Source organism: Lynx rufus, unplaced genomic scaffold, assembly GCF_022079265.1.
Source record: "Lynx rufus isolate CCGP_SWC_20201006 ecotype Redwood Valley unplaced genomic scaffold, mLynRuf1.p SCAF_16, whole genome shotgun sequence".
NCBI classification, from domain to species: Eukaryota; Metazoa; Chordata; class Mammalia; order Carnivora; family Felidae; genus Lynx; species Lynx rufus.
Window position 1 is genome coordinate 12,900,414 of NW_025814830.1, and position 27,626 is coordinate 12,928,039.

The 27,626-nt window shown below is 39.2% G+C and overlaps 1 protein-coding gene across 6 annotated transcripts; it reads right to left on the minus strand.

The window, feature by feature from the left end:
- Positions 1 to 1,191: 1,191 nt before the first annotated feature.
- ZNF829 (zinc finger protein 829) lies at positions 1,192 to 27,579 on the minus strand. 6 transcript variants are annotated; one of them, XM_047078172.1, is made up of 5 exons: positions 27,152 to 27,579; positions 26,407 to 26,475; positions 16,340 to 16,466; positions 15,946 to 16,041; positions 1,192 to 3,376 (listed from the first exon to the last, which is right to left on the minus strand). In XM_047078172.1, the coding sequence occupies exons 2-5, from the start codon at positions 26,437 to 26,439 to the stop codon at positions 2,397 to 2,399; spliced, it is 1,236 nt and encodes a 411-aa protein (XP_046934128.1). In that variant the 5' UTR covers positions 26,440 to 26,475; positions 27,152 to 27,579; the 3' UTR covers positions 1,192 to 2,396. The 6 variants fall into 6 exon arrangements, with proteins under 6 accessions (XP_046934128.1, XP_046934129.1, XP_046934131.1 ...); XM_047078173.1 differs by having other exon boundaries at positions 27,058 to 27,579; XM_047078175.1 differs by lacking the exons at positions 15,946 to 16,041; positions 16,340 to 16,466.
- Positions 27,580 to 27,626: the final 47 nt, after the last annotated feature.

Below are 27,626 nucleotides of genomic sequence, written 5' to 3' on the forward strand. Positions count from 1 at the left end.
CTATCATATTTTAGTTTTTCCCATTTTGAAAAAGAATGTGACCTACATATGTTCTACTTTGGAGGGAAAGTGAGTAAATATTTCATGTTTTCTCTTTTTTGATAAATGAATTGTTTTTCTCAATATGTAAATAGTTTTTGATGGGCATAAAATTATTGTGCAGCATGAAATATAGGTGTGAATGTAGTCTTAATCATTCTTTTTCTTTCTTGACTTTTATACCCTAGGGTTTTTTTTCCTTTTTTAATAGTTGTTTGTTTGTTTGTTTTGAGAGAGAGTCTGCAGGGGAGGGGCAGAGAGGAAGAGAATCCCAAGCAGGCCCTGTGCTGAAAGTGCACAGACGCAGAATAGATCCCATGAACTGTGAGATCATGATCTGAGCCTAAACCAAGAGTCAGATGCTTAACTGACTGAGCCACCCAGGCACCCCCACTATTTTTTGTTGTTGTTGTTGTTTGAGAGAGAGAGAGAGAGAGAGAGAGAGAGAGCACAAGCAGGGGAGGGGGGCAGAGAGAGAGAGAAAGAATCCTAAGCAGGCTCCATACTCAGCTCAGACTTGATGTGGGACCTGACCCCAAAACCCTGGGATCATGACCTGAGATGAAATGAAGAGTCAGACGCCCAACTGACTGAGCCACCCAGGCACCCCTTTTCCTTTTTAAACTTCATGCTGAATAAAGAATAAATGTTGGTGCGAAGCTTTTCTCCAAACATTACACCCACTGGTCTTTCTCATTATGAATTCTTTGATGTCAATTAAGGTGTATTACATGGTTAACATCCTTTCTACAAATGATAATAATGGTGAAGATATTGATACTAGTATTAAAATAGCATTTGCTAGATAGTTACTATATGTTAGTAACAATCCCACCCATTTTACATTTCTAACTCATTTAATCCTTGCAGCAATCCAACACACACATTAGCGTGTGTGTATATGTGTATGTATATTCACACACATATAAAATTACAAAGCAGCACTAACTTTTCTACAAGCATTGAAATATTTAGGTATTTGGTTGTGTGTGCACATATTTATAAACAAATATAGTTTTTAAAAAAAGGTCTGGAAGATTAAAAGACAAATTGGTATCAGTGGTTACAATGAGGGATATGGTTTACAAGGAGAAATACTGATCAGTTATTTTGATACTGAAACGTAATGTTTTTAAAGAAAACAAAACAAAATAAGATAGCACTAAATTTGTATTTAAAAGGCAATTTTTATAACTGTAAAATTTCAGTGAGCACCATTAAGTATGTCAGTAGTATTTAGCAAAATGATAATCTACCATAGAAAAGATTGTGATACCATTAAAAATAATGATAAATAAATATTTATACTTACTGAAACAGTAGCATGATAGAAGCAGGTTATGGTACGGCATGCACATCAGATTACACTAAGAAAGCCTGGAAGGATATGTTGTAATAATATGAAAGTAGTAATTTCTGTTTGGAAGGCTTACAGATAACCTATTTATTTCCTTTGTGTGTTTTTTACAACATGAAAATATGAGTGTTACCAAAGGGAAAAAGAACAGAACTGCCTTCAAAAACAAAGTTATAATTTTGCCAGGAATTAAAAGATAGCCTATGTAACAGGACTTACAGTGTAGTATTGGTAGTACCAGATCTATAGGTCAGAGCAATAGAAAAGATGGCTCTAAAATGAAGCCAATATAAACACAAATGTATAACCAAGAAGCAGAATAAAACAATGGGGAGGAAAGAATTATTTAAGAAGTAGTTTGGGACAGAATCTTTTTTGGAGGGAAGGCAGGTATAATTTAAACCTTGAATTTACATTTTAGAATACATTTAACAAGTTATGTATAAAAGAAAATTACAAATATGTTAGAAAAACAATGTTAACAGTGTTATGGGTTAAACTATGTTGAAGCCCTAACCCCTGGCACTTGTGAATGTGATCCTACATGGAAATAAGGTCTTTGCAGACGTAATCAGTTAAGATAAGGTCATCGGGGTGTGCCCTAATCCAATAGGACTCATGTCCTGTATGAGTCTCCTCTTAAACAAGACAGAGACCGATATACATAGAGAGAATGCAATGTGAAGATGGAGGCAGAGACTGGAGTGATGCATTACACGACAAGGAATGTCAAAGATTGTTGTTATCAGAAGGCAGGAGAGGGACATGGAACAGATTCTTCCTCAAAGTCCTCAGAAGGAACCAACCTTACCAACAACTTTAATTTTGGATTTCAAAGCTCCAAAACTGTGAGAGAATACATTTATGTTGTTTTAAGTCACCCAATTTTGAGGTACTTGATATTGTTATAGTAGCTCAAAAAACTACTACACTGCTTTATTTTTTTTCCATTACCTATTTTTAAGATCTTATTATAAAGATTATGAACAGAGCTTATCTTTCACCCAGTATGAATTCCTTCATGGCGAATAAGGTCAGAACGACTACCAAAGGCCTTTCCGCATTCCTTACAGTCAAAGGGTTTCTCACCAGTGTGAATTCTTTGATGTCTAGTAAGGTTTGAACCTTTATTAAAGGCCTTCCCACATTCATTACATTCATAAGGTTTTTCATCTGTATGGATTCTCTGATGTTGAATAAGTTCTGAGCTCTGAATAAAGGCCTTTCCACATTCCTTACATTCATAGAGTTTCTTGCCTGCATGAATTCTGTGATGGTTAGTAAGTGTTGAGGCACTACTAAAGGCCTTCCCACATTCCTTACATTCATAAGGTTTCTCACCAGTATGTATTCTCTGATGTTGAATAAGCCTTGAGTGTTGAGTAAAGGCTTTCCCACATTCTTTACATTCATAAGGTTTCTCACCAGTATGAATTCTCAGATGTGGAAAGAGCTGTGAACTCTTAGTAAAGGCTTTTCCACATACTTTACATTCATAGGGTTTCTCACCAGTGTGAATTCTCTGATGATCGTTGAGGTTTGAGCAATAATTAAAGGCTTTTCCACATTCCTTACATTCATAGGGTTTCTCACCAGTGTGAATCCTCTGATGTTGAGAAAAATATGAACTACAACTAAAAGCCTTGCCACATTCCTTACATTCATAGGGTTTTTCACCAGTATGAATCCTCTGATGTCGAGTAACAAGCGAGCCACGACTAAAGGACTTCCCACACTCTTTACATTTGTAGTTTTTTTCAGCAGAATGAGTTCTCTGATGTTGAATAAATTGTGAGTTCTGATTAAAGGCCTTTCCACATATCTTACATTCACAGGGTTTCTCTTCATTAACAGTTTTTTGATGTGGAGTGAGGAATGTGGGCTGAATAAAAGTGGGCATGTCTTCATGGGTAAATATTACTTGACTAAAATGTCTCTTCTTTAGAGATAATATCTTGGTCTCACACATGGATTCCAGATCTGAAAGAAAATAAAAATGTGTATGTTCATTTATCCTATCTTGGAAAAGATTAAAACTTCAAAAAAAGATTAAGGTAAAAATAGTATCTAGGAAAGTAAATGCTTAAACAACTCTCAAATACAGCTAAGCAATTTTTAAAACTGATAACGAAAGCATGGACATTGAGGAGAGCCAACAGGAAATTCAAGAGGGTGATTAGGGAAATAAATAATCTCTATCTTAAAATACTAATGTGAATCAGAATCATTTGAAACTTCTGTAAATACACCCTGTTCAGGGCCACCCTCTATTATATACAGTGATTCTAAGCATATATACATGCTCATAAGCATATATCCCTTACACACAGCATCATACTATATGTCTTGTAATTTGTGGACAGTTGTCCGTCCTGAATAAAAAGATTACTGAGGAGGGCACCTCGGTGGCTCAGTCAGTTCAGCATCCGACTTTGGCTCAAGTCATGATCTCACGGTTCATGAGTTCAAGCCCCACATCAGGCTTGCTGCTGTCAGCACCAAGCCTGCTTCGGATCCTCTGTCTCCCTCTCTCTCTATCCCTCCCCCACTCATGCTCTCTCTTTGAAAAATAAACAATTAAAAAAAAGACTTGAGGAACAAATGTGTTGAAATGTATAAATGGGTGGAGGTGCAGTCAGAGACTGTGCAAAGGGTGTGCTGTTGCAAATTCACATTAGGGTATAGCCTACAGGAAGTCTAAGGTGCTGAATGAAATAGGCAAGAATGGTAGGCAGGTGATAGAGCCTGATATATTGGGGATTCACTGAAACTAGTTAGTCTTGACCACTCATGACCACATAATCAAACCCCAATAAAAACTCAGAGCAAGGATTAAGGGAAGCTTCCTAGACTGTATGATGTACAAGGAAGGTGGCATACCTTGACTACATGGGCACAGAATTTCCTATGCTTGGTACCGCCTAGAATTTGCCCTATGTACCTTTTCAGCTGGCTGTTCACTGTCTCTTTTATATAAAATGGTAATCATAAGTACAGTGCTTTTCACGAATTTATGAGTTGTTCTAGTGAATTATCAAACCTGAGGAGTTGTATGAAACTCTAAATTTACAGTCAGCCAGGCAGAAGTATGGGTAGCCTGGGGATTCCAGTTGCAACTGGTGTCTGAACTAAGGGCAATCTTGTTGGGTACCTTGCCCTTTAACCTGTGGAATCTGATGTTAATTCCAGGTAGTGTCAGAATTTAATTGAAGTGTAAGCCATTTGATATCAGAGAATTTGTGAAAGCCACAATACTGAAATAATCCTGTTCATTTCATCCCAATTTCACTCTCAGAATGCCAATAATAGGCTCATAACTCCCTCAATTAGTAATGAAAGTAAAAGTCCCTTCTGATGGGAAAATTATGCACAAGGGAAAAGACCAAATTACCAAAAGTGGGCAGTCCTCAGTATATTAACCCAACCAGATCATCCTAAAGTAAACAAGACCCAATCCCTACTACACAGAAGTTCCAATCATCTTTTCAGTATGTCATACTTAAAAATGAGCAGTAAGCCATTGTTTATAAGACATTTGAGAAATGTTTTTCAACATGAAAAGGAGCCTAAAACAGAACAAAGTATCTGTGAGGGAACAATCAATGCAAGGAACAGAAGAAAAGGTCAAAACATATAATGAATAACCTCAGAGAGATAAGAGAATTAAACAGGCATAAGATGCTAAACAAAGGAACACAAAGGAACACTAACATATATACACACAAAGTTCTTAGAAATCAAAAATATAATCATGAAAAAGTATTTTTTAAAACCCCAAAATTCCTCTCTAAATTCTGTGCACAAAATTCTGGCTTCCTTTCTCAATTGACCTTGGAGAAATTACAGAGAATTTGGTTTTGTGGAACTGAGGCAAATTATGAAATATCTTAGGGAGACTGAAGACTTATACAAACTTGTGTGTGTTTGAGGATGGAGCTACTTGCCTAGATAGATGGTAACAGGAGGCAAGGAGAGGGTAGCCTGGTAGTAAAGTCTCTAAACTCTGATTTAGCCTTTCCCTGAACTTCCTTGGGACCACAGCAGCCTATGTCTTTACCACAGGAATTGATGGCAACTCTGCTCAAGTTGCTGAATAAGTAGGATAACCTAATGGCAAAGAAAAAAACCTGTGGATAGAAGAATATGGCTGATCACCTGCTCTCAGGCATATGCTCCTCTACCTCCTAAGCTATTAAAACCCCCAGAGCAGGGCACCTGGGTGGCTCAGTCAGTTGGGAGTCCAACTTCAGCTCAGGTCATGGTCTCACTGCTTGTGGGTTCAAGCCCCGTGTCGGGCTCTGCGCTGACAGCTCAGAGCCTGAAGCCTGCTTCAGATTCTGTGTCTCCCCCTCTCTCTGCCCCTCCCATGCTTGTGCGCTCTCTCTCTCTCTCTCTCTCAATAATGAATAAATGTTAACAAAAAAAAACTTAAAAAAAACCCAAGAGCTGGTGGATTACAAAAGGGAAAGCATACTCTTCCGTAGATGCTGCTGCTTTGTAAATGTTGAAAGATCAAACCCTGATAAGAAGAATTAACTAGAGGAGCAGTAGCAAATAAAAGTTATCACCAGTGAACCCTTAGATCTTAGGGCTCATCATCCTGAGCTTATCTCCGCCCACTTCTTATATCTACCTAGAGGGACACAGACCTGGGTCTACCTCTTGGCCCTACCCCAGGCACACTGCTAGACAAGGTGATTGATAATCTCTTGGGAACATGGACTCACAGGTCAAAATGGCCATACAACAGAGGGTACAACTGTTGTTGAAATAAGACTACAAACTACCATGATCATCTTTGACAGATACAGAAAAAGTATAGGATGTGGCCAAGACCTATTTATGATAACTCTGAGCAAATCAGCCCTGCAAAGTAATAGCTGTAACTTGGTAAAAGTTATGAAAGAGAGAGGGAGACACAGAACTTGAAGCAGGCTCCAGGCTCTGAGTTGTCAGCACAGAGCCCAATGTGGGGCTCAAACCCACGAACCACGAGATCATGACCTGAGCCAAAGTTGGACGCTCAACCAACTGGGCCACCCAGGCACCCCTGAAGAAACTTCAGATATGGTCCCATTAGATCAGGAAAAAGAAATGTTACCACTACCAATGTTACCAATTAAGGCAGTCCCAGCTATTATTATAAGCAAAGAAATAATAAGTATGAGGATTGGGAGTGATAAATCCAATAATATGATGATCTAACTAGAAAAACCTTAATATGATGATGATCTAACTAGAAAAATCAAGAGAATAAAAAACTGCCAGACATTAAAGATCAACTTATAAAAATTAATAGTATTTTGAGTAACATCAGCAAGATGATGGAATAATAAGTGCTAGATTCTCCTGACCCCCATAATAAACACATCAACTCAATACCAATACATAGATAAGTTCCCTTCGTGGGAAATCAAGAAACTAAGAGAATCCTACATACTAGGCAAGTGTGAAGCCAGACATATTAAAACTAGTAGGAAAACTGGAGAAACCCTCTCTCACCATGATCCCCGTACTGGCATAGCGCCATAAACTGGGAGGAAACCTCCAGCTTCCAACTTCTCCCTGAATACAAAAAAAAGTTGGAATGCAGTCAATGACTCAACTTTTCTAAGTGATGCCTAACTGACCCATTCTGGAGCCTTGATTAGACCTGTTATACCCTAGACTCCTGAGGACTACAGAGAACAAAAGCACTGGTTTGAACTAGTATGCAGGCACTCACCACAGCTCCTTTCCCTGCTCAATACAGAGTGAATGGGAGAGAAACTTCAGCTCTCAGCTTCTCCCTGGGGAAGGTAAGAGGTGGACTGTGTGTCAAACATTCCAACTTTTCTGGGGTTTGACTAAGGTACTGGCTTCTATCTTACCAGTCTTGGAGTGCTGATGGAACCCGGCAGATTCAAGATGTCTGAGAGCCACCAAGAATTAAGAAGGTAGTTTGAACTAGTATACAAACTTATCATAGCTCCTCCTCCTGGCCTAGTGCAGAACGAATGGATAGAAAACTCTAGCTCCCACCATCTCCTTGAAGATGAGAAGAGTTGGACAATGCAACAATTTTCTAACTTCTCTGGGAGCTACCCAAGGTACTGACTTCAATCTCACCTATCTCAGAGTGCAGATGGGACCTGGCATACAGTGGGCCCCTGGGACTACAGAAAACAAAGGGGCCATTTGAACTAGCATGGAGGCACCACAGCTCTTCTCCTAGTTTAGTACACAGCGAGTGGGAGAAAAAACAAAGCTCCCAGTTTTCAAATGTTCCAAATTTGGGGGGATTACTTAGGGCCTGGCTTCTGTCTTGGAGCTGATGGAACCGGGCATATTCTAGACACCTGGGAGCCATTGAGAACAAAGATGGGGATTTGAACCATCTTTGCATGTAACACCTGCATGTAAACATTTGCCATAGCCCTTCCCCCCATTCCAGAGCAAAGCTAGCAGGCAAAACACTCCAGCTCCCACATTTTCTCTGGAGAGGGAAAGAAACTGGACCACACATCCAATGTTCTAATTTCTTTAGATGCTACATGAGGAATTGGTGCTTGTTTCAGAGCACTGATGGGACCTGGCATACTCTAGACACCTGGGGGTCGCTAATAAAGACAGTGGTTTGGATTAGCATAAAAGTTTGAGAGGCTGACAGAAGCTCTGACTGGTGAAGGTCTTCTCTTGTATGAGGCTAATACATAATAAATGGGACAAGTGGCATTTTTTTTTAACATGTAGATATCAACACAAAGAATCAAGGAAAATGAAGAAACGGAAACACAATCCAAACAAAGAAACAGAAAATTACCCTAATGAAATATAAGTAGAGGAATTACCTGACAGGGAATTTTAAATAAACATCATAAAAATGATCAATGAGCTCAGGAGAACAATGTATGAGGAAAGTGAGAATTCCAATGAGACAAAATATGAGAAATAATAAGAAAATCCTGGAGCTGAAGAATGTAAAAACTGAACTGAAAATTTTAATAGATGTAGTCAACAACAGACTAGAGCAAGCAGAAGAATCAGTGAACTCAAAGACACATTTTTTTGAAATTATCCAATCAAAGGAGCGGAAAGAAAAGAGAATAGAAAAGAGTAAAGAAAGCTTAAGGTTCTTATGAAACACCAAGGAATGGTCTAATATACACATTATGGGAATTCTAGAGGCAGAAGTGAGTAAGAACAAGAAAACTTACTCAAATTAGTAATGGATGAAAACTTCCCAAATCTGGGGAAGGAAACAGACATGCAGACTCAGGAAGTCAAAGTATTCCAAAAGAAATCCATACTGAGACACATTATGTCACACTGAGACATCATTATGTCTTTGTCAATAGTCAAAGGCAGGGGCGCCTGGGTGGCTCAGTCGGTTAAGCATCCAACTTCAGCTCAGGTCACGATCTCGCAGTCCGTGAGTTCAAGCCCCACTTCGGGCTCTGGGCTGATGGCTCAGAGCCTGGAGCCTGCTTCCGATTCTGTGTCTCCCTCTCTCTCTGCCCCTTCCCCGTTCATGCTCTGTCTCTCTCTGTCTCAAAAATAAATAAACGGTAAAAAAAAAAATTAAAAAAAAATAGTCAAAGGCAAAAGGGGCACCTGGCTGGCTCAGTTGGAAGAGCGTACGACTCTTGATCTCAGGGTCATGAGTTGGAGTCCCATGTTATGTGTAGAGATTAAAATAAATAAAAACTTCAAAGGCAGGTGGACCTGGATGAAATTTAAGAAGACTAAAATCACACCAAGTATCTTTTCTGACTATGGTCAATGAAATTAGAAATCAACAGCAGAATGAAAACTGGAAAATTCACAAATATGTAGAAATTAAACAACACTTCTGAACAAGCGATAGGTCAACAAGAAATAGAGAAATTAGAAAATATCTTGAGAGACAAAAACAAGATGAAGAAAAAGTAGTAATGAAGAGGGAAGAGTATAGTCCTACATTAAAAAATAAGATCACTAATATATGACCTAATTTATGCCTCAAGGAACAAACTAAACCCAAAGTTGGCAGAAGGAAGAAAATGATAAAGATTACAGTGGATATAAATGAAATAGAATAGAAAAACAAGAAAGACCAATGAAATAGTTGGTTTATTGAAATAAATAAATAAAATTGATAAACTTTTAGACTAAGAAAAAAGAGGAGTCTCAAATAAATAAAATCAGAAATGAAAAAGGAGACACTATAATTAATGTTACAGAAATAAAAAGGACCATAAGAGGCTACTATGAATAATTATATACCATGAAACTGGATAACCTGGAAAAAATGGATAAATTCCTAGATACATATAACCTACCATGACTGAATCATGAAGATACAGCAAGTCTGAATATACCCATAACTAGTAAGAACACTGGCTCACAATAAAAAAAACTTTCAGGGCACCTGGGTGGCTCAGTCAGTTAAGCGTCCAACTCTTGATTCCAGCTCAGGTCATGTCTCACGGTGGTGAGATCCAGCCCCAAGTCGGGATCCATGCTGAGCCTGGAGCCTGCTTGAGATTCTCTTTCTCCCTCTGCCTCTGCCCGTCCCCTGCTCGTACATGCAGCACACACTCTCTCTCTTTCCTCTCTCTCTCAAAAAAAATTCTCTCAACAAAGAAAAGCCCAGGACCAGATGGCTTCATTGGTGAAGTCTACCAAACATTTAAATAATAATAATGTCAACCTAGGGAGTGGGGGAGAGGTACCAATCCTAAAACTCCTACAAAAAAACTGAAAAGCAGGGAACACTTCCAAACTATTTTTGTTTTTGAGAGAAAGAGAAAGTGCACGTGTGCACACACGTAGTGGAGGGGCAGAGGGAGAGAGGCAGAATCCCAAGCAAGCTCCACTCTGGGGCTCACTCCCATGACCCTGAGATCATGACTTGACCTGAAATCAAGAGTCAGATGCTCAACCAAGTGAGCCACTAGGCTCAAAACTCATTTTATGGGGGTGCCTGGATGGCTCGGTTGGTTAAGCCTCCAACTTTGGCTCAGGTCATGATCTCACAGCTTGCGAATTTGAGCCTCACAATGGGCTCTGTGCTGACAGAGCCTGGAGCCTGCTTTGGATTGTGTCTCCCTCTCTCTCTCTGCCCCTCCCCTGCTCGCACTCTGTCTCTCTCAAAAATAAACATTAAAAAATATTTTTTTTAAATAAAGAGGAAAAAGAAAAACATTCATTTTATGAAGCCAGCATTACCCTCATGCCAAAGTCAGACATAGAAACCATTAAAAAAAGAAACTGACAGGCCAATTCCTAATGAATATTGATGCAAAAATTCTCAAGAAAATACTACTAAACCGAATTCAACAGCACATTAAAAGGATCATACACCATGACCAAGTGGAATTTATTCCTGGGATGTAAAGATGATCCAACATACAAAAATCAATTAATGTGATACCTGAGACTGAAGGATAAAAATCAAATGATCATCTCAACAGATGCAGAAAACTAATTTGATAAAATTCAACACCCTTTCATTAAAAAAACTCTCAGCAAACTACTAGAAGGATATTACCTCAACATAATGAAGACCATATATAAAAAGTACACACCTAATATTATATTCAATGATGCAAAACTGAATGCTTTTCCTCTAAGATCATGAAGGCAAAGATGCCCACTCTTGCCACTTCTATATCCGGCATATAGAAAACTCTATGAAGACTCCACATAAAAACTGTTAGAATTAATAAACAAATTAGGTTTTCAGTTTGCAGTTGCAGGAAATGAGTTGCAGGAAAAATGAGCTGTGTTTCTTTACACTAACAATATTCTGAAAAGGAAATTAGAAAAACAATACTAAGATTAAAAGGACTAATATATTTAGGAACACACTTAACTATGGAGGTGAGAGACTTGTACACTGAAAACTGTGAAACACTGATGGAAGAAATTAAAGATACACAAGATAAATGTTAAGATATTCTGTGTTCATGGATTGGGAAAATACTGTAAAAATGTCCATACTCCCCAAATTATCTACAGATTCAATGCAATCCCTGTAAAAATCCCAATGGCATTTTCTATAGTAATAGAAAAAAACAATTCAATGAGCCAAAATAATCTTTAGACAGTACAACAAAGCTGGAGGCAACACATTTCCTGATTCCAAAATACATTATAAAGCTGCAGCAGTTAAAACAGTATGGTACCGGCACAAAGACATTCATATAGCCAACAGAACAGAATAAATTCACGTATACACAATTAATATATAACAAACGTGCAAGACTACATAACAGAGAAGGGTAAGTCTTAACAAATGATGATGGGAGAAGCATCTGCTGGCTCAGTCAGTTAAGCATATGACTCTTGGTTTTGGCTCAGGTCATGATCTCAAGGTTTCGTGAGTTCGAGCCCCATGTCCAGCTCTGTGCTGACAGTGTGGAGCCTGCTTGGGATTCTCTGTCTCCCTCTCTCTCTGCCTCTCTCCCACTTATACTCTGTCTCTTTCAAAATAAACTTAAAAAGAATGATGATGGGAAAATGGAACATCCACATGCAAAAAAAAAGAAATTGGACTCTTACCTTATATCATACAGAAAAATCAACTCAAAATGTATTAAAGACTTAAATATAAGACCTGACATTGTAAAACTTCTACAAGAACACATAGGGGAAAAGTTTCATGACACCAGTCTTAGTGATGATTTCCGAATATGGCATCAAAAGCACAGGTAACAAAAGCAAAAATAGACATACAGGACTAGGACTACATCAAATTTAAAATCTTACACATAGCAAAGAATCAACAGAATGAAAAGACAATCTATGGAATGGGAGAAAACATTTGCCAACCATATATATGATAAGGGGTTAATGTCTAAAATAGGTAGGAATAAAACCTAATAACCTAATTTAAAAAATTAGTAGGGGGGGCGCCTGGGTGGCGCAGTCGGTTAAGCGTCCGACTTCAGCCAGGTCACGATCTCACGGTCCGTGAGTTCGAGCCCCGCGTCGGGCTCTGGGTTGATGGCTCAGAGCCTGGAGCCTGTTTCCGATTCTGTGTCTCCCTCTCTCTCTGCCCCTCCCCCGTTCATGCTCTGTCTCTCTCTGTCCCAAAAAAAATAAATAAACGTTGAAAAAAAAATTAGTAGGGTGCCTGGGTGGCTCAGTTGGCTAAGTATCCAACTTCAGCTCAAGTCATGATCTCATGGTTCATGAGTTCGAGCCGCTCATTTGGCTATGCTCTGACAGTGCAGAGCCTGCCTGAGATTCCCTATCTCCCTCTCTGCCCACCCCTGACTTGCTCACTTTCTCTCTCTCAAGATAAATAAACTTTAAAAATTAAGTAAGTAAATAAGTAAGAACGTGAATAGAAGTTTCTCCAAAGAAACCATACAAATAGCCAAGAAGTAAATGAAAGATGCTCAATATCGCTAATTATTACAGAAACATAAATCAAAACCATGATGAAACATTACCTATTATGGTTAGGACAGCTGTCATTAAAAAAAAGGGGGGGAGGCAAGTAACTGTTGGTGAGGATGCTAAGAAATTGGAACTCTTGTACACTACTGGTGGGAATGCAAAATGGTGTAGCCACTATGGAAAACAGTATGGAGGTTCTTCAAAAAATTAAAAATAGAACTATCATATGATCCATCAAACCCACTTCTGGGTATTTATCCAAAAGAATTGAAATCAAGATCTTGAAGAGATATTAGCACTCATGTGTTCATTGCAGCACTACTCATAATAGTCAAGATGAAAACAACCTAAATCCATAGATAGATGAGTGGATAAAGAAAATGTGGCATATATGTACAATGGAATATTATTCAGCCTTAAAAAGAAGGAAATCTTGCCATATGTGACAACATGGATGAACCCTGAAGACACTATGCTACATGAAATAAGGCAGTCACAGGACAAATACTGCATTATTTGACTTATATGAGGTATCTAAAAAGAGCAAAACTCATAGAAGCAAAGAGTAGAATGGTGGTTGCCAGGGGCTGGGCTGAGAGGGAAATGAGCAGTTGTTAATCAAGTATAAAGTTTTAACGATGCAAGGCAAATAAGTTCTAGAGATCTACTATATAATGCTGTGCCTATAGTTAACAATACTATACTATACACTTAAAAATCTGTTAAGATGGTAGATCTCATGTTAAGTGATCTTATCACAATAAAATTTAAGAAGAAAGGGGGGGAAAAGCAGTTGAAAATTTTATATCCTACAAGCAGCTTGAGGCTGCATACTGCTCCACATTCTCATCTATTCATCTTCAGACTTAAATGTTTGTCCATGTTGCAGGTGTCATAATGGTATCCTACTGCAGTTTTAATTTGCATTTCCCTGATAACTAATAAAATTAAATTCATTTTCACATGTTAAAGAAAAACTAATAGTATTTCTCTGCATCAACAATACTAATTAGAAAATTGTACACGCTCACAATAGCAATACAGCGTGTTTTAAAAATTTAGAAAGTAACTGAACAAAAAACAAAAAATTGCTAGGAACAACAGATTGCAAATGATGTGTCTGGTTAAAAGACAGCCTGAAGGTTACAGATTTATTATCCTGTAGGACAATAACTAGTTTTTATATCCCAGTTAGTGATGTTATTCCTGCATTCTTTCTTTCCATGACAATATGAACTCCATTTCTCCCAAATAATGAACTAAATAAATCCTTCAAATGTGTTTATCATATATTTATGAAAGAGTCATATTAAACTTCTGAAAAGTTATAATTTTTTTTTCAGTTTATTTATTTGAGAGAGAGACGGGGAGAGGGAGAGAGCGCATACACACATGTGCAAGCAGGGTAAGGGCAGAGGCAGAGGGAGAGAGAGAATCCCAAGCAGGTTCCACACTCAGCCTGGAGCCCAATGTGGAACTCAATCTGACAACTGTGAGATCATGACCTGAGCCAATACCAAGTCAGATACTTAACCGACTGAGTCACCTAGGTGCCCTGAAAAGTTGTATTTTTGAAAAGTTTTGAAAATGTTATACTCTGGGGGCACGTGGGTGGTTCTCAGTTGAGAGTCTGACTCTTGGTATTGGCTCAGATCATGATCTCACAGTCTGTGGAGTTGAACCTTGGGTCAGGCTCCATGCTGACAGTGTAGAGCCTGCTTGGGTTCATTCTCTCTCTTTCTGCCCTTTCTCTGCTCATGCAGGTGTGTGTTCTCTCTCAAAATAAATAAATAAACATAAAAATAAAAAAGAAAATGTTATTCTCTTAAAATTTTGAAGATTCCACTGAGATGTCCAAATGGACTTAACCGCAGGATGCAATAAAGCATGTGACTTGAGAAGTATTCCTCATAGGCTATTTAAGTCCCAGCAGTCTTCCTTTCTTGGCTGTCTCAGTAAATCCCAAGCAGCAATAAAATTCTATTTCCATTCACTTTCTCTCCACTACACCCTCCTTAGTGTGTCCTGGGCTTGTTTTGGGGCCAAATCCAGTTTGGTTCTGGTTTGTGTAAAGCTGGTACATTATAGTGATTAGGAATCTGATATTATGGTGGTATCTATATGGATAATGGACATCTGTTTCAGTTATCTGGGGATCCCTTCATTCTCTGTTGAGATGACAGAAGATCTGGATTGTTATCTTCCCTTTGAGTCTGTTTGTAATATCTTGTGCCTCCTAGAAAGGAAAAAAAATCTTGGGGGGGGGGTGGCTGGGTGGCTCAGTCAGTTAAACGTTCGACTCTTGGTTTCAGTTCATGATCTTACACTTTGTAAGATCAAGTCCTACATCAGACTGTGCTGACGGTGCAGAGCCTGCTTAGGATTTTCTCTCTCTCCCTCTTTCTCTGCCTCTCCCCTGCTCACTACCTTTCTCTCAAAATAAATAAATAAACTTTAAAAAATTAAAAAAAAACCTCGATTTGTGAGTTCTTTAGTTCTTCATTAATGTATCCTGGGGCGCCTGGGTGGCGCAGTCGGTTGGGCGTCCGACTTCAGCCAGGTCACGACCTCGCGGTCCGGGAGTTCGAGCCCAGCGTCAGGCTCTGGGCTGATGGCTCAGAGCCTGGAGCCTGTTTCCGATTCTGTGTCTCCCTCTCTCTCTGCCCCTCCCCCATTCATGCTCTGTCTCTCTCTGTCCCAAAAATAAATAAACGTTGAAAAAAAAAAATTAAAAATAATGTATCTTGTGGCTAAATTGTAAAACTAAAGTTGTATCTATAACTTTTTTGTTATTTTTTCCTATAACATTTTTTGAGATATAATTGACATAAAAACGTTTACCTGACAAAAAAATAAGTTTTAAATACTTTCCTATTTCCAGAAGGTATTAATAAACTTAACTGTGAAGGCTCTTAAAGGAGTTCACACCAAGACCATATGCAACCAAAAAAAAAAAATAATAATAAATAAACTGCATTTTGTCAAAATTAAAAACTTTTGTGCTTCAAAGGACAAAATCAAGAGGGTGAAAACAAACTCACTAAATGGGGGAAAATAGTCACAAATCATATACTGTTAAGAGACCTGTATTTAGAATATATAATTAACAGAAAACTCAATAATAAAAAGGCAAACAACCCAATTAAAACATGGATAAAATCATTACCCTACATCTCATTCACCTGAACAAAGGCCTCTCGTCAGCTCTCTTTCAACCATCCAGGGCTCTTTTCCTTGTTCCAATAAGGAAATCACAGCTGGCTTAGAATTGGAAAGTCCTGATCACAAGAAAAGACATGGGACATGGTTATGCTGTGGGTGTCCCAGAAATCAGATCCAGTCCCTTGGTGAGAAGAAAGAGATGCCACTGTAGGAAGGACCGAAGAAAGATGAAGGTGAAGCTTCAGCCCACTGGAGCTGCTCATTTCCAATTCTTCTATTCCATTCCAACTCAAACCATTCCTTAAGGAACAGGGAGCAGAAACTTAGCTGGCTACTTGAAACAAATAATTCACAATGGAGAAAGGAGACATTCCTGAGGGCAGACTCTGAATTTTGGGGGATAGTTATCCTTACCCACTGAAACCAGGTTGCTGAAATTCTCCAACATCACTTCTTTGTATAAATTCATCTGACCAGAGTCCAGGCATTCCCATTCCTCCTGAGAGAAGTTTATAGAAACATCCCTGAACATCATTGATCCCTGAAACAACAAACACGCTTTCACAGAAGAAGATAAGAAAAAGATGGTAGTAGAGATGGTGGTAGAGGGCTCTACAAAAAGGAACAGAGATTGTTAATCAAATTGAAGGGGCCAGAACTCTATTAGATCAGTAGAAAACATATGTCTTGTATACAGAGGGATATATCTAGGAACGTACAAGTAAAATTTTCCAATGACATGAAATAGCAAAAATACAGCTCAATGCTTGATGCCTGGCTATAGTGAAATGTACGTAAATGTGAATTCCTTTTCTTCCCATATTTTCCTTTTAAGACCTCAAAGAAGGAACTATGTGATGAACTTTAAAACACTTTAAAGTTTCAGAATCAGGGAAAAAAAGAACTTTCTAAAATTTCCAGGAAGAAAAAAACCAGAATTTTCCAAAACTTCCAGGAAGAAAATATGGATTATAAAAAAAATTTTCAGGAATCAAAATCACAGTGGACTTTAAAAAAAAATTTTTAATGTTAATTTATTTTTGAGACAATGCAAGAGGCAGAGTACAAGCAGCAGAAGGGCAGACAGAGGGAGACACAGAATCCAAAGTGGGCTCCAGGCTCCAAGCTGTCAGCACAGAGCCCGACGCGGGGCTCGAACTCACGAGCCATGAGATTGTGACCTGAGCCGAAGTCGGACACTTAACTGACTGAGCCACTCAGGTGCCCCAGAGTGGACTTTTAAAAAGCACCACTTGAAGTAAGAAAAAAAGTGACTCCTTTAATATTACAAAGGAAAATGAATTCTGGCCTTGAATTCTATACCCAGTCAAAGCTAAAGTGAAGATTATATACCAAGCAAGATTAAAAACCAAGCTAGTGTGAAGATTAAGTCAACACAATTATAGATTGGCAGGAAAAGACAAAATTATCTCCTATGTAGCTTTTCATTTTAGAACTTTAAAAATGTTTATTTATTTATTTTTGAGAGAGAATGGTGGGGGGGAGGGGGGACAGAAAGAGGAGACAGAAAGAATCCCAAGCAGGCTCCATGCTGTCATCACAGGGCCTGATGCAGAGCTCGATCTCACAAACCATGAGATCATGACCTGAGCTGAAATCAACACTCAGACACTTAACCAACTGAGCTACCCAGATGCCCCTCTCCTATGCAGCTTTTTAAAAGAAGCTCCTGGCCTATGTGCTCCATCAGAACTGCAGAGTAAATTAAGAAAAAGAAAAATACTATATTCAGAAATTACAGAACGTGAAAATACATGACAAAGTCCCAAGTATAACTGTGAAAGGCAAGTCATAGGACAATATCTGGCAGCAGAACTAGAGAGCAACATCTAGGAACAGGAGGATAGAGGACTATGGGAAACATGTCTCCAAAGAAAACTAAAGAACTAATGTTTGATCACATGGAAAATATTTTTGATAGGCAACTGAAAGCAATGTTGGTAGATTTGGGGGAAAAATAGCAACACACATATGGAATGAGACAAAGAAACAAAGCAGTTTACCCTAAGAAAACTGTAAAAGTTGTACTAAAAAGAATCTAGCCTCTAGTATACTACTTGGCTCAGATTAATAATATCTGTGAGGTGCTAATAACATGAATATCAATGATTTAAAGAAAAAATGTGTGGCACAAAAACACTCAGATCAATGGAACAGAATAGAGAACCCAGAAATGGACCCACAAACATATGGCCAACTAATCTTTGACAAAGCAGGAAAGAATATCCAATGGAATAAAGACCGTCTCTTCAGCAAATGGTGCTGGGAAAACTGGACAGCGACATGCAGAAAAATGAACCTGGACCATTTTCTTACACCATACACAAAAGTAAACTCAAAATAGGTGAAAGACCTAAACGTAAGACAGGAAGCCATCAACATCCTCGAGGAGAAAGCAGGCAAAAACCTCTTTGACCTTGGCCACAGCAACTTCTTACTCAACATGTCTCCGGAGGCAAGGGAAACAAAAGCAAAAATGAACTATTGGGACCTCATCAAAATAAAAACCTTCTTCACAGCGAAGGAAACAATCAGCAAAACTAAAAGGCAACTGACAGAATGGGAGAAGATATTTGCAAACGACATATCAGATAAAAGGTTAACATCCAATATCTGTAGAGAGCTTATCAAACTTAACACCCAAAAAACAAATAATCCAGTGAAGAAATGGGCACAAGACATGAATAGACACTTCTCCAAAGAAGACATCCAGATGGCCAACTGACACATGAAAAAATGCTCAACATCACTCATCACCCAGGAAATACAAATCAAAACCACAATGAGATACCACCTCACACCTGTCAGAATGGCTCACATTAACAACTCAGGCAAAAACAGATGTTGGCAAGGATGCAGAGAAAGAGGATCTCTTTTGCACTGCTGGTGGGAATGCAAGCTGGTGCAGCCACTCTGGAAAACAGTATGGAGGTTCCTCAAAAAATTAAAAATAGAACTACCCTATGACCCAGCGATTGCACTGCTAGGTATTTATCCAAGGGATACAGGTATGCTGTTTCGAAGGGGCACCCAATGTTTATAGCAGCACTATCAGCAATAGCCAAAGTATGGAAAGAGCCCAAATGTCCATCGATGGATGAATGGATAAAGATGTGGTGTATGTATATATATGTGTCTGTGTGTGTGTGTATGTGTGTGTGTGTGTATACACACACACAATGGAGTATTACTCGGCAATCAAAAAGAATGAAATCTTGCCATTTGCAACTACGTGGATGGAACTAGAGGGTATTATGCTAAGCAAAATTAGTCAGAGAAAGACAAATATCAGGACTTCACTCATATGAGGACTTAAAGACACAGAGGAACAAAAGGGAAGGGAAGCAAAAATAATACAAAAACAGGAAGGGGAACAAAACATAAGAGACTCTTAAATATGGAGAACAAACAGAGGGTTACTGGAGGGATTGTGGGAGGGGGGACAGGCTAAATGGGTAAGGGGCAATAAAGAATCTACTCCTGAAATCATCGTTGCGCTATATGCTAACTTGGATGTAAACTAAAAAAGAATACAATTCAGAAACAGCAAAATGGTAGAGAGGCATAGGGCAAGGTATGGGAGGGAGGGCCATATCTGGAGAGGATCTTAAGGATTTTGCTTAACCAAATGGCTGAAATGAAAGGTTTTTCAGTAATATTAATATTGCCATAAATTTTGCCACTAGTAAAATTATAAAAATTAAAGAATATATGTTAGTAGGGAATAATTTTTTTTTAATATTTATTTTGAGAGAGAGCACGTGCATGCAGTGGTGTGGGGGGAGAAAGAATCCCAAACAGGCTCTGGTCTGCTAGCACAGAACCCAACTTGGTGCTAGGTACCACGAACCGCAAGATCATGACCTGAGCTGAAACCAAGAGTCAGACACTCAACTGACTGAGCCATCCAGGCACCCCAATAGGCAGTCATTTAACAGTCATAAGAGAACTATAATTTTCAAGAAGTTTAAGTTATACTCTTCTCTAAGATAGTGATACCTTATCAATTTTTACTATGTTTATGTATTTTTGAGAGAGAGCAAGCAGGGGAGGGGCAGAAAGAGAGGGAGACAGAGGATCTGAAGCAGGCTTCATGCTGACAGCAAAGAGCCCAACTTGGGGCTCAAACTCATAAACCGTGAGATCCTGACCTGAGCTGAAGTTGGACATTTAACTGACTGAGCCACCCAGGTGCCCTAAGATAGTGATATTTTAAATTAACATTTAACCAATTTTGCGTTTTAAAAATTCAAGAATTTTTTTAATGTTTATTACAATTTTTGAGAGAGTGTGAGCAGGGGAGAGGCAGAGAGAGAGGGAGGACAGAGGGTTCAAATGGGCTCTGTGCTGACAGCAGAGAACACGATGTGGGGCTCAAACCCACGAACTGTGAGATCATGACCTGAGCTGAAGTTGGACACAACCTGACCCACCCAGGCACCCCAAAATTCAAGAAATTTTAAGACTCAGTGAAAAATGGCAGGGCTTTGTCCCAGTACGCAATCTCACTCCCCTCAGGTGGGACCGTCAATTTTTTTTGTTTCTCTTGGTTTTTTCTATATTTCTAATTAATATTCCTGCGTTCCTATTTTTAATAGATGTTTTCTGGGGACTTTCTTGAGGTAATTGTGGATTGACTTTCCCATATCACATTCCTCGTTTCCTGGTCCTGCAAAAGAGTTGTATCACAGTTTTTCTTTATTTTTTAAATCTTTTTCTATAATTTATTTATTTTTTATAATTTACATCCAAGTTAGTTAGCATATATTGCAACAATGATTTCAGGGTAGATTCTTTAATGCCCCTTACCCATTTAGCTCATTCCCCCACCCACAACCCCTCCAGCAACCCTGTTTGTTCTCTATATTTAAGAGTCTTTTAGATTTTGTCCCCTTTCCTGTTTTTATATTATTTTTGCTTCCCTTCCCTTATGTTCATCTGTTTTGTATCTTAAAGTCCTCATATGAGTGAAGTCATGATATTTGTCCTTCTCTGACTAGTTTCGCTTAGCATAATACCCTCTAGTTCCATCCATGTAGTTGCAAGAGGCAAGATTTCATTCTGTTTTTTTTTACATTTATTTATTTGTAGAGACAGAGAGAGACAGAGCATGAGTGGGGGAGGGGCAGAGAGAGAATGAGACACAGAATCTGAAGCAGGCTCCAGGCTCTGAGCAAGCGTTCAGCAGAGTTCAATGTGGGGCTCAAACCCACAAACCGTGAGATCGTGACCCGAGCCGATGCCAGATGCTCAACCAAATGAGCCACCCAGGCGCCCCTGGATTTCATTCTTTTTGATTGCCGAGTAATACTCCATTGTGTGTATGTATGTATATATATATATATATATATATGTATATATGTATATATACACACTATATATATATATACATACACACACACTAGATATATATATACACACTAGATATATATACACGCTATATACACGCTATATATATACATATACACACACACACAGACACATATATATACATACACCACATCTTTATCCATTCATCCATCGATGGACATTTGGGCTCTTTCCATACTTTGGCTATTGCTGATAGTGCTGCTATAAACATTGGGTGCCCCTTCGAAACAGCATACCTGTATCCCTTGGATAAATACCTAGCAGTGCAATCGCTGGGTCATAGGGTAGTTCTATTTTTAATTTTTTGAGGAACCTCCATACTGTTTTCCAGAGTGGCTGCACCAGCTTGCATTCCCACCAGCAGTGCAAAAGAGATCCTCTTTCTCTGCATCCTTGCCAACATCTGTTTTTGCCTGAGTTGTTAATGTGAGCCATTCTGACAGGTGTGAGGTGGTATCTCATTGTGGTTTTGATTTGTATTTCCTGGGTGATGAGTGATGTTGAGCATTTTTTCATGTGTCAGTTGGCCATCTGGATGTCTTCTTTGGAGAAGTGTCTATTCATGTCTTGTGCCCATTTCTTCACTGGATTATTTGTTTTTTGGGTGTTAAGTTTGATAAGCTCTCTACAGATATTGGATGTTAACCTTTTATCTGATATGTCGTTTGCAAATATCTTCTCCCATTCTGTCAGTTGCCTTTTAGTTTTGCTGATTGTTTCCTTCGCTGTGAAGAAGGTTTTTATTTTGATGAGGTCCCAATAGTTCATTTTTGCTTTTGTTTCCCTTGCCTCCGGAGACATGTTGAGTAAGAAGTTGCTGTGGCCAAGGTCAAAGAGGTTTTTGCCTGCTTTCTCCTCGAGGATGTTGATGGCTTCCTGTCTTACGTTTAGGTCTTTCACCTATTTTGAGTTTACTTTTGTGTATGGTGTAAGAAAATGGTCCAGGTTCATTTTTCTGCATGTCGCTGTCCAGTTTTCCCAGCACCATTTGCTGAAGAGACGGTCTTTATTCCATTGGATATTCTTTCCTGCTTTGTCAAAGATTAGTTGGCCATACGTTTGTGGGTCCATTTCTGGGTTCTCTATTCTGTTCCATTGATCTGAGTGTCTGTTTTGTGCCAGTACCATACTGTCTTGAGGATTACAGCTTTGTAATACAGCTTGAAGTCTGGGATTGTGATGCCTCCTACTAGACTATATTCTTTATAATAAAACTGTGGTCATAAATATAATACTTTGCTGACTTCTATGAATCATTCTAATCAATTACTGTACCTGAGTGAGGATCATGGGAATGTCTCAATTTGTGGTCTGCTGGGCAGAAGTGCAGTGCCTTGGGGATACCCAAGACTTGGAGCTGCTATCTGAAATAGGGCAGTCTTGTAAGACTGAGCCTCTAAACATGTGGGGTTCTGTGTTAACTCTGGGTAATTAGTGTCAGAATTCAATTAAATTGTAGGACACTCAGTTGGTGTCCAAAAACTGGCAGTTATTGGAAAATGATACACATTTCCATCCCATAGGAGAATTTAGGTTATTTCTCCTTCATCTTAGACCAACCAAGGGGGGGTCCTTTAGACTCCAGGATCCAAAATGGAATGATGAGACTGTTTAGAAGAATTTTTGTTGTGTTTTCTAGAGTTTAGAGGGCAAAGACTGTTTTGGACCAGATGTAGACCCAATGGAGGGACAATGTGTCTCCCAACAAAGCAGTAGATCACAGACTGCCCAAGTATAAGACAGGTATTATTAAGCAGCCATTTCAAGGAGATGTGTTGCCCACATCACAGGGAAGTACAATTAGAGATTTCCAGCAGGAATTTCTCCCAAAATCCCACAAAAGTACCCCATAGAAAATGAGTCAGTGCTAAACATCCATGAAAGGAAGAGACACCAAGATCAAAACAATAGCACCACTCAAGTAAGACTTTTCTCCTTACCTCCTCTTCCCTACCCATTGCAACCTCATGCGAGCCAGAAACTGCCTACTGGGTGGGAGAAAAGAAATTTAGGTTAAAGAAACGAAGAAGTTTAGCGTATGCCCTTTTTCACACTGCAAGCTTCTAGCTTACAGCAAGGCTGAACTCAAAGAAAAGGCTTTAAATGAAACTTACATATTATTACATTCAACTGGAAATTGTAATTAGCAAAGTGAGACTGACCTTGTCACTAAAAACAACTTGGTAAAGGATACCAAGGAGTGATCAAATCAATTATAGGGACTGCACAAGTTTTTGACCAGGGCAACAACAACAAAAATTAGCACACAGAGACAGTTGAGAGTAGAAATTATGAAAAAAGAATTATTTTGCTTACTTCCTACGGAGTCCTGCTTATTTCAAAGTTATGGTTATAAACTGATTTGGTTTTCCAGGTACACATTCATATCAGCTGCATAGTGATAATCTTATATCCTCTTTTCTAATTTTTAACCTACTTTTTTCTCTTGTTAAAGTGCTTTGGTTAATAACAAGAGAACAACGTTAAATAACACTGGTGATGGTGTATATCCTTGTCTTTTTTCTGATTTTACTAGGAATAGTTCAAATATTTCCTGATTAAACATTAGGTTAAAAAAATAAGGGTGCCTGTCTGGCTTAGTCAGTACAGCATGCAACTATTGATCTGGGGGTTGTAGGTTCAAGCCCCACATTGGGTGTAGAAATTACTTAAAAATAAAATCTTAAAAAAAAAATTATCTTTCTATATTATTCTACCACCCTAGAGTTATTCCCATTAATAATGGGCAACAATCTTCACTAGAGAAATAGCAAGCATAATTAGAGGCTGATGGGAGAGGGTAACCTGATATTCTGGGTTTTGGCACAGGAGAATGGATTGAAAATACTCAGCCATCTCCTAAAGAAACTCAGATAGAAAGGTCTTAAACTGGGGCGCCTGGGTGGCGCAGTCGGTTAAGCGTCCGACTTCAGCCAGGTCACGATCTCGCGGTCCGTGAGTTCGAGCCCCGCGTCGGGCTCTGGGCTGATGGCTCAGAGCCTGGAGCCTGTTTCCGATTCTGTGTCTCCCTCTCTCTCTGCCCCTCCCCCGTTCATGCTCTGTCTCTCTCTGTCCCAAAAATAAATAAACGTTGGAAAAAAAAAAAAGAAAAGAAAGGTCTTAAACTGAATAGATTTGGGGCAATGGATTCTTAACCTGATTTCCTTTGCCTCTGTACCAAACACACATATTTAAAAAATTGAGAGTAGACCTACCTAGTTCCAAATTTGTACTTCAAGAAAACTCTACATACTGAGTTCTCTACTTCAGTACATCCTAATTTTCACATAAGAGAATCATAAGGTGAATGGATAGCCTTATGATTTATAGAGTTCCCCAAGATTAGAAGTGTTAAAATACAACAGAATAAACATATTTTTACTACCAGCTGGGGAAAGGATCCTAAAACTCTAGCTATCTGACATGCCCTCCACCCCTCCTGAGACCAGGCAAGGTTTTTTTGCTTAACAGTGCTTTGATTTGAACTATATGTAACAACTCTCAAAACCAGAAAGAGATTAAGAGACAAAAAAAAGGTAATAATAAAAAATTTCAACCTAAGTTTAATTAGAGCCTGAGAAGGGAGAAGAAAGAGATAATAAGGCAGGGGCAATCTTTGGAGGTGGCTGAGAATTTTCTTAATAAACTAATAAAAATCACCTATTCACAAATTCAAAAAATGCTACAAATTCCAAGCAGATACAAGTTTTAAAAGGCACATTTAGACACATTATACTAAAATTACAGAAAACCAAAAACTGGGAGAAAGTCTTAAAAACAGCCAGAGGAAGAAAAGCCAAAATACCTTCAAAGGAGAGAAAAGCTAGAATAATTAAGGCTGTGATATTGTGATAGAGCAAAAGAACAAGGAGGACAAACAGTGTATGTCCCATGTACATAAGAACACTGGATATTTATATATATTTGGATATATCTGAAATGAGAACATAATGGACTAATATATGGTACTGAGAGAGCTAGAGAAGAATTCATAAGGGGGAAAAGAACCACAGGCTCCACTTTATGCCATATACAAAAGCCAGAGGTGCATTAAATGTATAAATAGGAGAGGCAAAACCTTTTTTTAAAGATTTTACACCCAACTCACAGCCCCAAGATCGAGAGCCACACATCCCACTGTCTAAGCCAGCCAGGCACCCCAGAAACGCAAAGCTTATAACTTTAAGCATAAATATAAAAGAATATTTGCATAACCTTGGGACAAGAAAGGATTTCTTAAAATACAAAAAGCACCAACCATAAAGAAAAAAATTGTTAAAATTGACTATGTTAAAGTTAGGACTTCTTTTCATAAAACCACCTTAAAGGAAGTGTTAAAACAATCTAAATAGTAGTAAAATATAATCAATGAAGGACCCATATCCACATTATATGAAGAACTCCTATGAATCAACAAGAGATAATCCAAGAGCAAAAATAGGTAAAAGATTTTAATCAGGCAGGTTACAAAAGAAGAAACCCTAATAACCAATAAACATATGAAACAGTGTTTCATCTCATTATTAATCATGGGAGTCCAATTTCAAATCTGTGTGTGTATGTGTAAATATTCAAAGATTTCAAAGTCTGACATAACTGATCCGAAAAAAAAGGACCAGAACTCATTCATACAAAGAAATAAATATCTTTGAAAAATAGTATTCACAAAGACAATCTGACAACACAGGAGAATGACACTTTTTAGTGAAAATGTAGGACATAATATGGTAAATGAAGTATAATTTGATTTTGTAAAAATAATAAAAATTCATCAAAATATTAACTAGTTATTTGAGTGATTACATTTTATTTTTTCTTGGTAATTCTGTTGTTTTCAAAATCTCTACAGTAATCATGCTTTTATTTTAAAATCATAATATTGAATTTATAAAGAAGAAAACAACAAACACAAGTAGAGCCATTTTCCAAATAAGTGAACATTAAGTATTTGGTGCTGTTGGGCTTTAATACCAGGCTGGACTATCTTTTCCTCTAATAGGGAAATTACAGCGATTTATAATCAAATGGCATAACTTTATTAAACATTTAACTTTCAAAAGAAAGAAAGCAAAGAGAAAACCTCAACACACCTTGGACATTGCTTGCAGAAGTTCATTTTGCATTCTTTCCTTCTCTTCTGCACGTGGATAAGGGTAGAACTGAGAGAGGAAAAATTGTAAAACACCAGGTTTTCCTTGTTTCCCAAACTAGTCTGGTCAGAGGTCAGCCCAAGCCCCAGCCCCAGCACCCAACACACAGGGAATGGAGATCAGAGGAGAATAAGGCATCCTGCCCAACCCCGGTGTGTCAGGAAAAAGCTGAGGTCACTGCTGTCAAGGGACTATAATCTGACTAAACTTCACAGAGGTTCCCCGGGGACAGAGTTCTGGAGTTACAATCTTACACATGGAAGGAGCCCCATAACCAGACACACTGCCGCCACACACTGGGCATGGTCATACTTAAATCAATGGGATACGCAGCCCACAGCCGCACACACAGAGCCACACAGGGTAACACAGTTATAATCATTCCCATCACTGAACACGTAACAGTTACTCTCGTACAGTCGCAGGGTCACAGTCATACATCACCATAGGGACACACGCAGCAGCAACCCCACAATGATAGACAACTGATATCTGCACACAGGTCTCAGTGTCACAATCTCACAGACGATCCCACAACCTCCCCTTTTCATGCAGCTCCGCTCGCACAGACAGAAGGACCCAATTCCGTACCTGCCTCCGGTCTCCTCAACTTAGGCCTTTCGGGTCTCCCGGGGTTGCAACCTGCATAGCCGAGCCTGTTCCCCCGGGACCCACGGACCCTCACCTCATGGATCTAACGGTCCCGCCAGACGTGACGAAACGTTCGAGTTCCTGCGGGAAGAGCGACCGGCCACCCGGCCCTCTGGGAAATGTGGTCCAAAGCTGGACCCACAGCCAATTCCTCTCGGCGCCGTGCCTGGCCCCTCCCGAAACGACTGTAACTGCAATTCTCGGCGTCTAGCCGAGTCTCAGGGTTGAGAGGCACTGTAGCTTGGCAGGCTCCAGCCGGCCCTCGAGCGCGCACCTGGCCCGCGCCCCTCCCTCACACAGGAAACTCAGACTGCGTTCTGGCCGGAAGTTGAATCGGGCCGCGAAGCCTTCTGGGAGGTGTTGTTGTGCTCAGAAACGTCCGTTGGGAGGCGGGCGCGAAGGGATGGTTCAGCCTTGCCGGCCCCTGGCCTGGACCTTTCTTGTGGGCCGCTCTCACCCAGCCTCCCACATACTGCGCTGTGGATGCGCATTCGGGCGTTTCCAGCAGG